Source organism: Cyclopterus lumpus, chromosome 12, assembly GCF_009769545.1.
Source record: "Cyclopterus lumpus isolate fCycLum1 chromosome 12, fCycLum1.pri, whole genome shotgun sequence".
In the NCBI taxonomy this organism is placed as follows: domain Eukaryota; kingdom Metazoa; phylum Chordata; class Actinopteri; order Perciformes; family Cyclopteridae; genus Cyclopterus; species Cyclopterus lumpus.
The window spans coordinates 20,207,598-20,220,948 of NC_046977.1; the positions used below are offsets into that span (position 1 = coordinate 20,207,598).

Genomic DNA, 13,351 nt, shown 5'->3' on the forward strand with positions numbered 1-13,351 from the left:
CATGATGGAGAGGATGTGGACATGATGGAGAGGATGTGGACATGGTGGAGGAGGATGTAGACATGGTGGAGAGGATGTGGACATGGTGGAGAGGATGTGAACATGATGGAGAGGATGTGGACATGGTGGAGAAGATGTGGACATGGTGGAGAGGATGTGGACATGGTGGAGAGGATGTGGACATGGTGGAGAGGATGTGGTTATGGTGGAGAGGATGTGGACATGGTGGAGAGGATGTGGACATGATGGAGAGGATGTGGACATGATGGAGAGGATGTTGACATGGTGGAGAGGATGTGGACATGGTGGAGAAGATGTGGACATGGTGGAGAGGATGTAGACATGGTGGAGAGGATGTGGACATGGTGGAGAGGATGTGGACATGGTGGAGAGGATGTGGACATGATGGAGAGGATGTGGACATGATGGAGAGGATGTTGACATGGTGGAGAGGATGTGGACATGGTGGAGAAGATGTGGACATGGTGGAGAGGATGTGGTTATGGTGGAGAGGATGTGGACATGGTGGAGAAGATGTGGACATGATGGAGAGGATGTGGACATGGTGGAGAGGATGTGGTTATGGTGGAGAGGATGTGGACATGGTGGAGAAGATGTGGACATGGTGGAGAGGATGTGGACATGGTGGAGAGGATGTGGACATGGTGGAGAGGATGTGGACATGGTGGAGAGGATGTGGACATGGTGGAGAGGATGTGGTTATGGTGGAGAGGATGTTGACATGGTGGAGATGATGTGGACATGATGGAGAGGATGTGGACATGGTGGAGAGGATGTGGTTATGGTGGAGAGGATGTGGACATGGTGGAGAAGATGTGGACATGGTGGAGAGGATGTGGACATGGTGGAGAAGATGTGGACATGGTGGAGAGGATGTGGTTATGGTGGAGAGGATGTGGACATGGTGGAGAAGATGTGGACATGATGGAGAGGATGTGGACATGGTGGAGAGGATGTAGACATGATGGAGAGGATGTTGACATGATGGAAAGGATGTGGACTTGGTGGAGAGGATGTGGACATGGTGGAGAGGATGTGGACATGGTGGAGAGAATGTAGACTTGGTGGAGAGGATGTTGACATGGTGGAGAGGATGTGGACATGGTGGAGAGGATGTGGACATGATGGAGAGGATGTGGACATGGTGGAGAGGATGTAGACTTGGTGGAGAGGATGTGGACATGGTGGAGAGGATCTTGACATGATGGAAAGGATGTGGACATGGTGGAGAGGATGTGGACATGGTGGAGAGGATGTGGACATGATGGAGAGGATGTGGACATGGTGGAGAGGATGTGGACATGGTGGAGAGGATGTGGACATGATGGAGAGGATGTGGACATGGTGGAGAGGATGTAGACTTGGTGGAGAGGATGTGGACATGGTGGAGGAGGATGTAGACATGGTGGAGAGGATGTGGACATGGTGGAGAGGATGTGAACATGATGGAGAGGATGTGGACATGGTGGAGAAGATGTGGACATGGTGGAGAGGATGTGGACATGGTGGAGAGGATGTGGACATGGTGGAGAGGATGTGGTTATGGTGGAGAGGATGTGGACATGGTGGAGAGGATGTGGACATGATGGAGAGGATGTGGACATGATGGAGAGGATGTTGACATGGTGGAGAGGATGTGGACATGGTGGAGAAGATGTGGACATGGTGGAGAGGATGTAGACATGGTGGAGAGGATGTGGACATGGTGGAGAGGATGTGGACATGGTGGAGAGGATGTGGACATGATGGAGAGGATGTTGACATGGTGGAGAGGATGTGGACATGGTGGAGAAGATGTGGACATGGTGGAGAGGATGTGGTTATGGTGGAGAGGATGTGGACATGGTGGAGAAGATGTGGACATGATGGAGAGGATGTGGACATGGTGGAGAGGATGTGGTTATGGTGGAGAGGATGTGGACATGGTGGAGAAGATGTGGACATGGTGGAGAGGATGTGGACATGGTGGAGAGGATGTGGACATGGTGGAGAGGATGTGGACATGGTGGAGGAGGATGTGGACATGGTGGAGAGGATGTGGACATGGTGGAGAGGATGTGGATATGGTGGAGAGGATGTTGACATGGTGGAGAGGATGTGGACATGGTGGAGAGGATGTGGACATGGTGGAGAGGATGTGGTTATGGTGGAGAGGATGTTGACATGGTGGAGATGATGTGGACATGATGGAGAGGATGTGGACATGGTGGAGAGGATGTGGTTATGGTGGAGAGGATGTGGACATGGTGGAGAAGATGTGGACATGGTGGAGAGGATGTGGACATGGTGGAGAAGATGTGGACATGGTGGAGAGGATGTGGTTATGGTGGAGAGGATGTGGACATGGTGGAGAAGATGTGGACATGATGGAGAGGATGTGGACATGGTGGAGAGGATGTAGACATGATGGAGAGGATGTTGACATGATGGAAAGGATGTGGACTTGGTGGAGAGGATGTGGACATGGTGGAGAGGATGTGGACATGGTGGAGAGAATGTAGACTTGGTGGAGAGGATGTTGACATGGTGGAGAGGATGTGGACATGGTGGAGAGGATGTGGACATGATGGAGAGGATGTGGACATGGTGGAGAGGATGTAGACTTGGTGGAGAGGATGTGGACATGGTGGAGAGGATCTTGACATGATGGAAAGGATGTGGACATGGTGGAGAGGATGTGGACATGGTGGAGAGGATGTGGACATGATGGAGAGGATGTGGACATGGTGGAGAGGATGTGGACATGGTGGAGAGGATGTGGACTTGATGGAGAGGATGTGGACATGGTGGAGAGGATGTAGACTTGGTGGAGAGGATGTGGACATGGTGGAGGAGGATGTGGACATGGTGGAGGAGTACAGGTTCCTGGGTTTCTCCATCGACAATAGACTGAACTGGAAGGCCAACATCAACGCTGTGTACAAGAAGTCAACTCTTTTTCTTGAGGAAACTTGGATCCTTCGATGTGTACTGCAAGATGTTGGAGATGTTCTACCAGTCTGTTGGACCAGTGCTCTGATATGTTGGAGATGTTCTACCAGTCTGTTGGACCAGTGCTCTGAGATGTTGGAGATGTTATTGATTTAACATTGGAGCTTAGATTCCCTGCCTCCAATCTTCAGGCCAAGCAAAGCTGTCACTTCACACCTAATAAACCAACTGTAATATTGATCTTCTCGTCTAGTCTTTGCAAGCAAGAAAATTACAGCATTTCCCAAAAATGCGCAACAAGTCTTTAAATCGCATGAGTTGCTTTTTAATTAAAAATATGTGTTGAAGTCCCAGTGAAACAGAGGTTAGAGCATCTAAAGCTTCTGTATTGTGTCGTATTCTTCAGTGAAACAGTTGGTTGGAGTCCTCTCTGTCGTTAACTCCTCCCCGTCTATTGGCTCTGTCCCCCTCGCTCTAAAACTCGCCTCAGTCATACTCTCAAAACCAGGCCTGGATCCTGACATCCTCAACAACTACCGACCCATCTCCAATCTTCCTTTTCTGTCTAAAATACTTGAACGCACCGTTGCCAACCAACTCAAAACCCACCTAGATTCCAACCAACTGTATGAACCATTTCAATCCGGATTCAGCACAGAAACCACCCTAATCAAAGTCACCAATGACCTCCTCCTCTCCTCTGATGCCTACTCCCTCAACATCCTCATCTTAGTAGACCTCTGGGCATTTGATTAATCACTCCATCCTCCTCTCCTGTCTTCAGTCCTTCCTCCACATTACTGGCTCAGCCCTCTCCTAGTTCAAGTCATACTTCTCCGACCGCCAACAGTTCATTATCATAAATAAATCCAAGTCTGACACAGCCCCAGTCCCTTAAGGTGTCCCCAAAGGTTCAGTACTCGGCCCCCTCCTCTTCATTCTCTACTTGCTCCCCCTTGGCAGCATCATACACCACCACGTCCTTTACTTTCACCGCTACGCCAATGACACACAGCTTTACATTTCCACCAAATCCATCACACCCACTACATCAGCAAGTGCCTCACAGATAAAAAGACCTGGATGCAAGCCAACTTCCTCAAACTCAAGAGCGACAAATCTGAAATCACCTGCCCCAAATCGCTAAACAAATTGCACCACAACTTCACCCTCTCCATCGATGGCACCTCTGTTCCTGCTTCCACTCACATCTGTAACCTTGGAGTCATCTTTGATCCAACCCTCTCCTTTGAACGCCACGTCAAGCACACCACAGAAACAGCCTTCTTTCATCCTAAAAACATCCCCCGGTAAGCCCCTCCCTCTCCTCTTCAGTTGCACAAACACTCATCCTCATCTTCATCACCTCTAAACTGGACTACTGCAACAGCATCCTGTACGGCACATCCACCAAAACCATCAACACACTACAATACATCCAGAATTCTGCTGCTTGTCTCCTCTCACAATCCTACCAGAGACCAGATGCCCCCAGTCCTCCAGAGACCAGATCCCTCCAGTCCTTCAAACGCTCCACTAGTTCCCCACACAGCAAAGAATGCAGTTCAAGATGTTCCTCATCACCTACAAAGCCCTTCACAATTCTGAACCCCTTCATACCTTTCTGACCTCCTGGACAACACGCTCAGATCCACAACCTCAGATCTGCAGACGCAGTCCTCTTACCCCCCCCCCCCCCCTGCCCAAGCATCGGAACTGGGGGGACAGGACCTGCTCCATTGCTGCCCCCTCCCTCTGGAACTCTCTCCTCCATCACCTCAGACATTTTCCATCACTCTTTCAAAACAGCACTTAACACCCATTTAATGAAATCTGCATTTAGCTTGTGATACTAGTTTTTTATTTTGTTTCTCACTATTGTCATCTTTCTTGTTGTGTTGTTGTTTCTATTGTTTATCTTTACATGTAAACTGCCTTGACTACCTTTGGCGGTATACAAATAGAATGTATTATTATAAATATTATTAATAAATTTGATTGGACTGCTAAAAAGTGGGCGGTGTAGCAGAGCTACAGAGGACAGTTGGCTCCTCCCTCGTCGCTAAACCTTACAGATTGGTTGACAGATGGATGTCATGACATGGTTGGTTAATATTGGTTGGTACTAGCTCACGTAAACACAGGAAGAAGAGATGATTTTCATATGAAACACATTTGTTTACTGATAACCTTTTAGCATTATCTCAACCCTCCACTGCTGATGCTTATTTTTCTCCTCCTTTTCCTGACCATCCATAATGGACAGCTCCTAGCTCCGCCCCCAAAGACTTGACGGTGATCAGTCGCGAGGGACGACCCCGCGCCATTTTAATCAGCTGGCAACCGCCGATGGAGTCCAACGGCCGAATCACAGGTGAGGGTTCGCACAGCGATTGCCACAGGAATAGCCCTCTGCTCGTCCGAGGTACACTGTCCAATCACAGCGCACACACTCTATCCATCAGAGGTAATAGGAATTTGGTTTTCAATTAGCCTGATGATTATTTTCTTCAATATACAGATAATTCATTGTAATCTGTAAAATGTCTAAAATTAAAATTCTGTTTTTCAAATATCAAAACACGGTTCAAGATATTGAGAATTCAGTTGTTGCTCTGTGTACACCAACACACCTACACGCACACACACTCGCACACACTTTCTTCCATTGTTCTCTCTCTCCTCCTCTGGGCGATCGACCCGGCTGTAAACCCGGCTGTTTTAACGAGCTCTGCTGCTCCGGCAGTGTCCTGGAGGACGAAACAAGCGCTCCACAACACAGGGCCAAACACACACACACACACACACACACACACGTACAGATCAGATATTTTTAGATCTTATACATATTTTTTGGTCAAACTTTGTAAAAAATCCTCTTCTTCAATTTTATATTTCACACCCTATGTCTAAACATCTGTCTGTTCTAATACAGTGAAACATTCAGCATATAAACATTTTAAATATAAAGTCATATGAAAAAATTATAAATAAATCCAACATTAAAATGGAAATCTTTTAGTTTTATTAGACACTGGATACCAAAACACCAATGTTAACCGTACTTCACTGTGGATATAAATGCTCTTATGTCAGGTTACATCGTGTACTACACGCTGGATAAGAACATGCCCATCGATGATTGGGTGATGGAGGCGATCAGCGGTGACCGGCTGACCCATCAGGTCGTGGATTTGAACCTCGACACCGTTTATTACTTCAGGATTCAGGCCAAAAATGCCAAAGGAGTCGGCCCACTGTCTGAGCCCGTCCACTTCAGGACTGCCAAAGGTCTGTCAGAGAGTGTGTGTGTGTGTGTTTGCAACTGAAGATCATGACCTGCTTTAAGTATTCCTTTGTTGTCTTCATTTTAAATGTTTGCTGACTCCCTCTGTTGTTGTTTCAGTGGAACATCCAGACAAGATGGCCAACGATCAGGGTAGGCTTTGTGTGTGTGTGTGTGTGTGTGTGTGTGTGTGCGTGTGTGTGTGTGTGTGTGTGCGGGTTTGCGTGTGTGTGTGTGCTCTTCAACTTATCATCTCTATTTCATTTTATTTGAATGTTTCAGAAAATCATTAGCGTTTTTGTTCCCAAGGGCGTTTTATGTTATTTTAAACGTTTAAAATATTATTTTAAACGTTTAAAATATTATTTTAAACGGGGGGGGCTAATCCTACTGGATCCATCAGCTTCATATTTGTTGTGCTCATTTATGACTGGATGCTCAAGGACCTCATGCAATTGCGGTGATTTACATATTTTATAAACCAAAACAATGACTTCGGTCACTTGGTGATCAACAACTGCTTCACAAGCATTTCTGACAGTTGTCTCGGCAAAGAACAAGCCGACCCAGCCTGTTGCAGGCCGATACCAGATGTTTGAAAACCAGTCAGTCAGTGAATGAACTGTTGACACTTTGGAGCGTCCATCTTCTCCCCCTGGAGGTGGCACTTAAACAAACTGATGTAATCACTGACAGCTCAAAGTTTATGGTAATTATATTCAGATAGTTATAATATGTAAAGAGAAGGACGGACAGAAATGACAAATTTGATGAAGATTGGCTACAATATACATACTTATATATAAGTATTATATACATCCAAAAAAAAAATAGGTACGTCGGTGGAAATGGGTGGAATTAAAAAGTTATGAGGAAACAGGTCAAAGAGGCTAGTACTATTATCGTGTTAATCTCCCATTTGTGATGTTGTATCCTGTATTACTTTGTTGTTGTTTAATTCACGTCTATTGCAAATATCAATTGATTGTCAATGTAATTTTATCGGCCCAATTTTTTGTCCAAAACATTGCGGATATTGTAATAAAAAGTAGGAGCATAATTGTGTGACCATTGGAAAAGTTACTAGACCAAGTTATGGAGAAGTATTGCAGGACCAAAAAAACTAACTTAACAAAAATACCATCAATTTAGACAAACATTTTTTAATTAGTTCCATTGTATTCGGATTTCTCAACTAATGTCAGTCAAAAAATAAAATGTAAATAAAGGAAAAGAAGGATGAAGGAGAGGAAGATGCGTGAAAAAGAAGGTGAGAGTTGTAATAATGAATTGAGCAAAGGCTAAGGAAGGAGGAAAGGAAGGATAGAAGGAGGACAGATGGAAGGACGCTTGCCTGGAATCGTATTTGCATGTACACTAATAAGAAAGAATTGAACAAGAAAGAGAGACAAAAAGGAAAGGAATGCAAACAACTCCGACTCGGCAAGCTGCAGGAAAGTCGTTCTTCTGAGAGAGAAACAAAAGGAGAGCGAGTGAGAGAGAGAGGAAGACAAGCTTTTTGTAGTTATTAATTCAGACTTATGGGGGCGATGGAAAAGAGCTGTTTACCATATTTAAGTTCATCAAATTCAGACATAATTAACGCTCTGTTCGCTGGTTCTATTCATCAGCCGCTGCACACAGCTGGCAGAAGGGGACATAACGCTAACGAGTGAAGCCTCCAAACTTTTTTCTAATTTAAACTCTCTCTAAACTTCTGAATCTCACTGCAGCTCACAGAACATGATGAATCATTTTGAGGTTTTTAATCTTGTATTTTCCTAAATGCCCTTTGAATTTGAAGTGTAATGAGCATTCATATGAGTCTGTTGTTACACTGTTGCCATTACGTGCACAGAAATCCTCCTCATCATCATGTGGATTGCATTGCTTGGTGCCCAGAGCACACACAAAGAAAGGACAGCAATGCATCATCAGCGTGTCATGCTACCCTCTGTGAGGCTGCCCTGCGGTGCTTTGAGCTAAATGCTATTGGTTTCAATGCTAGCAGGCTGATGCTAAGCAGGCCGTCTTAATTCAGCCTTTTGGCATGCTAACATTTTCTAAGTAGCACCAATAACAACATACAGCTGAGGCTGCTCAGGAAGAAAGGGGGCTTTATTTGTCAATTAACACAACTCAATTTAAATTAATTTCTTGGCATATCCCTCCTCGATACCACACATGTGTGTTGTGTGCCTACCCTGGAGCAGTTTCTTAGGGGTTCGGTGCATAATGGCATTGTGCAGGTATTTGGTTGTAAACCAATTGTATCATAGTAATTTCAACAAATTGAAATTCTGGTATGATAATGGCACTATGTGAAAGGTCAGAGAATCACTAAAGTTATTGCAATCCATCCCAAGGGCAACAAGAATGTCTCTATCAAATTTCTATCATCCTGGTGGACAGGAGAGAGAATGCAGCTTTAACACATGAAGCATAGACTTCTATACAACCAGAGGAGTCACCCCCTGGTGGTCAGGCGAGAGAATGCAGCTTTAACACATGAAGCATAGACTTCTATACAACCAGAGGAGTCGCCCCCTGGTGGTCAGGAGAGAGAATGCAGCTCTAACACATGAAGCATAGACTTCTATACAACCATTGGAGTCGGCCCCTGGTGGTCAGGAGAGAGAATGCAGCTCTAACACATGAAGCATAGACTTCTATTCAACCATTGGAGTCGCCCCCTGGTGGTCACTAGAGAGAATGCAGCTTTAACACACGAAGCATGGACTTCTATACAACCAGAGGAGTCGCCCCCTGGTGTTCAGGAGAGAGAATGCAGCTCTAACACATGAAGCATAGACTTCTATTCAACCAGATGAGTCGCCACAGTTGGCCCCTTTTGACTCAGTCGCCACCTGAAGGAGGCAATTCAACATTCTCCATAAATGTTAAAGGGGCTGGCTCTCATCCTCCCAACCTGCTCTATGATCAGGAATCGACTCCCATCTTATTATAGCTGGCTACAGTATATACAGGGTGGAAACGGCACTCAGACCACCTGTGTCCGGAGCCAAAGTGATCACTGCTTTCTACAAATGCAGTCTGGAAATTTCCAGTCCAGCTGGACGTAAGCACAGTGAAGGATGGAGACACTGAACCACAGTCTCAGTTCCTGTGTCAAGGTGTTAAATGGTGCTGTTTGTCACTGACAGAGACAACAGTGTGTGTGTGTGTGTGTGTGTGTGTCTGTCTGGACACTGTGGTCCCTCTTCATATAAATCAGAAGTGTTGTCAGGAGAGAGGGGAAGATTGATGTGCAGCCTTGTTACTGTGAGTCTTCCGCTGTAAACACACGCACACACACACACACACACACACACACACACACACAGATTTCACAGAATCCAGCTCCAATCAAACTTTGCTCCAAAATGCAAGAAAAACATCAAATCTGCGATCTTTTGTCCGGCCGTGGTGGCTGCTGCATAGAGCGATGCCGGCTTATAGTTTTAAAATGTGGGAGAATTATGTATGGCTTCAGGGTTACTTTGAGATCTGGAGGTCTTCAGATTCAGTTTCGCAATGACAGTTGGGAGGTTTTGGAAAGCTCTCATCAGTTTCCAATCTTTTTTCTGGCAGCCTCTGTGATGGTCTGTTTCTGGATTCCTCCGCCAGTGTTCCAAATATACAAATTGGCTCAACTGCTGTTTAGCAAGGACATAATAAATACCGGCCATTTAAGTATATCTAATCAAAATAATTATGAAGAGTAAGAACATTTAGAATACAGGGGAAAGACCTTTAGAAGAATCTTGGATTGAAGAGTTGTTATGTCTGCAAATTCACTTGCAACTAATTTTAGGGAAGCGTTAATCTCATCCACTCTCTTCTCCGTTTATCTGTGGCTATTAACCCATGAATATAGAATCGGTGGCTGAATAGCTATGGAGGAAAATGACGTCCCCATTACTAATCTTGTCTACTAGCCTAAACAGCTCTCCAAACAGGCATCGATGGGCATAGCTTTTTGAATTACTTAACAAATCAGAGGTTGTGTGCAGTGATTCAGAGATCTGCAACCGGGCTGCAATGAGCTCTTTCAAGTGTCTCAAGAGGGGCTGGTACTCTGCTGGGAAATGTTACTTTTCTCTCCCTTCTGGTATCGACTGTGTGGGTTCTACTGCCGGCCTTCTACAGAAAGTTAGAGTTGGTTCACTCCAATAGGGTCGTCCCTTGTCAAGAGGTGGAGGCATCACTAAGGAGGTGGGGCCAATGAGGCATGAGGTCAGGGCCAAGGAGCCAGAAGCCAGGATCGGCTCCAGACACCTCCAGGTCCATAGGACCCTATTAGGCGAGAAAGCACAAAGACTCCGGGGAGGAAGCAGAGTTAATAAGGTGCAATGGAGAGATGTCAATTCATCCATAAGGAGAGAGAGAAGAGGAGATAGGTGCTCAGTGTATCCTAAAACATCCCCCAGCAGCCTATAAGCCTATAGCAGCATATCAAGGGGCTGGACCAGGGCAAACCTGATTCAGCCCTAACTATAAGCACTATCAAACAGGAAAGTCTTAAGTCTGTTCTTAAATAAGCATCTTTTTGAGAAAAGATGTCCCTGATTTGTTAAATGTTACGTAGATGAAGAAATGCAGTTCTTGAGATTTGCTTCACGTGGGAGTTAACTAAGATAACGCTGAGATTCTAGCGGACAATGCTATGGAGAAACAGCCAACAATGGACACAGAACCAGAACTATTTTAACCTTTTTGAAACCACATGAATAATTTAACCTTGGTTGCCTCACGTTTTTGAAGTGGGGAAAAGGGGCCAGTGCTCTCTTTATTGACATCTTAGTGTTTATCTTTCTACTTTTCTTACAATATCATATTGATTTATGTTCTGACAGTTGTGCCTTTATTGGTTAATTATAACTCTTGGGCTATGGATCTTCAATAGCAAGCCTCTACTACTCCAACTGAAACATCATAGGTTCATGGTGAGGTGTTTGCATATTTACAAATATGCACTGTATATGATATAGCGTCAATACTTTTAAGTGCTTTAGTATCACTTGATAATACATTATAGGATGCCTCTTGAATCAACCCCAACCAGGTGTGCATGCAGAGCTGAGGCATGTGAGCGATTCATCCAGGTTTAAGTCAGGATGCTCGCACATATTTATTTCTACAGTGAATTAAAGATACCACGAGATATTGGTTTTAGAGGTCCCCTCTCAGGAAATTGTGTAGTTTGTTTTACTTGAAACTATGCAACTTTACATCATTTGTACCATTGTTACAACTGTAGATGACTCCCAATTCAATCAGGACAGACTTGTTTAGTGTTTTAACAATATTATTATTACAATTGCATATTTTTGAATAGTGCGAAGTCTTTGGAGATTGGACTCCATCCTTACTTAGGATAAGCGAGGGGTAGTGATGCTGATATCTTATAAGGCAGAATCCCCCTGGAGTCCAGACACGGGTGGTTGCTGTAACCCGATGATGAATGAGGGTGGTGGAGGAGGAGCCTGGGGTGGAGGAGGGTGGTGCAGGAGGAGCCTGGGGTGGAGATGGGTGGTGCAGGAGAAGCTTGGGGTGAAGGAGGGTGGTGGAGGAGGAGCCTGGGGTGGAGGAGGTTGGTGGAGGAGGAGCCTGGGGGAGAGGAGGGTGGTGGAGGAGGAGTCTGGGGTGGAGAAGGGTGGTGGAGGAGGAGCCTGGGGTGGAGGAGGGTGGTGGAGGAGGAGTCGGGAGGAGGAGGGTGGTGGAGGAGGAGTCTGGGATGGAGGAGGGTGGTGGAGGAGGAGTCTGGGGTGGAGGAGGGTGGTGGAGGAGGAGCCTGGGGGAGAGGAGGGTGGTGGAGGAGGAGCCTGGGGTGGAGGAGGTTGGTGGAGGAGGACTCTGGGGTGGAGGAGGTTTGTGCAGGAGGAGTCTGGGGTGGAGGAGGGTGGTGCAGGAGGAGTCTGGGGTGGAGGAGGTTGGTGGAGGAGGACTCTGGGGTGGAGGAGGTTGGTGCAGGAGGAGTCTGGGGTGGAGGAGGGTGGTGCAGGAGGAGTCTGGGGTGGAGGAGGGTGGTGCAGGAGGAGTCTGGGGTGGAGGAGGTTGGTGGAGGAGGACTCTGGGGTGGAGGAGGTTGGTGCAGGAGGAGTCTGGGGTGGAGGAGGGTGGTGCAGGAGGAGTCTGGGGTGGAGGAGGGTGGTGGAGGAGGATCGCATCGGTTTGAGATCAAATGACAACTGACAGCAGAAGAAAGTAGAACCTATTTAAAAGTTGACAACAACGATGTGATTGGTTTACAGAGACCGTGCAGAATCTGATTGGTTCATTTAACGTAGACGCCCCCAATCATCTGATGGAGTAATCCTGGGAGAATTAGAGCCTGAGATTATGAATGAACGGGAGAGTAAAGAGTGTCTTCTTGACTGAACTTACACTTGAGCTTCATTCATATCATAACATGTATTTGTTTACAAATAAACCCTCGCCAAAGAGTAAAATGACGGTACTTTGTCGCTTTATTATTTACCTAGAGATCCAGAAGCCAAACAAAGTTCTGCTGCTGAAATATTACTAAAGGACTGTAAGTCCTTTCTATGGGAACCAATCCAAATACCCATTAAGTGTTCGTATCCAGGAGAGCTGATAACACCTGAGAGAGAGAGAGCAATGTGTGTGTGTGTGTTTTGTGTGTGTGTGTGTGTGTGTGCACCATATGAACAAAGTCATTTATTTCCTAACAAGGAACCAATCTCTCCACAAAATGACTTTTCCATCTTCATTTCAGCCTATTTTCTATTTCTTTTGTTTTTTTGTTTCATTCCTGCTGTTCTTGTTTATTTCTCCTTTGTTCAGGTCGAGGGGGAGACCACGCCTACTGGCCGTCTGACACCAACCCGATTGACAGGAGCAGCATCAACGGTAACACACACACACACACACACACACGCACACACACACACACACACACACACACACACACATTGATCTTCTGCTTGGCTGAAAGTGGAATTGCATTTGTGTTCATTCTTGGACTCTATTTACTCTGTTAAAAGCAAATCTCCGTGAGCTGAGCTCATTCACAGCATCTTTGATCTCCAGTCTGAACTTAGTTTAATGACTACACACACACACACACACACACACACAACTGAACTTAGT

The 13,351-nt window shown here is 45.8% G+C and overlaps 1 protein-coding gene across 1 annotated transcript in view; it reads left to right on the forward strand.

Moving 5' to 3' along the window:
- The window catches only part of dcc (DCC netrin 1 receptor), a 316,481-nt gene that overhangs the window by 209,144 nt on the left and 93,986 nt on the right, over window positions 1-13,351 (forward strand). Inside the window, exons 19-22 of the mRNA XM_034546888.1 lie at window positions 5,219-5,326; window positions 6,049-6,243; window positions 6,359-6,391; window positions 13,046-13,111. Of these exons, the coding sequence (XP_034402779.1) occupies window positions 5,219-5,326; window positions 6,049-6,243; window positions 6,359-6,391; window positions 13,046-13,111 (402 nt within the window). The remainder of the gene's footprint in view (window positions 1-5,218; window positions 5,327-6,048; window positions 6,244-6,358; window positions 6,392-13,045; window positions 13,112-13,351) is intronic.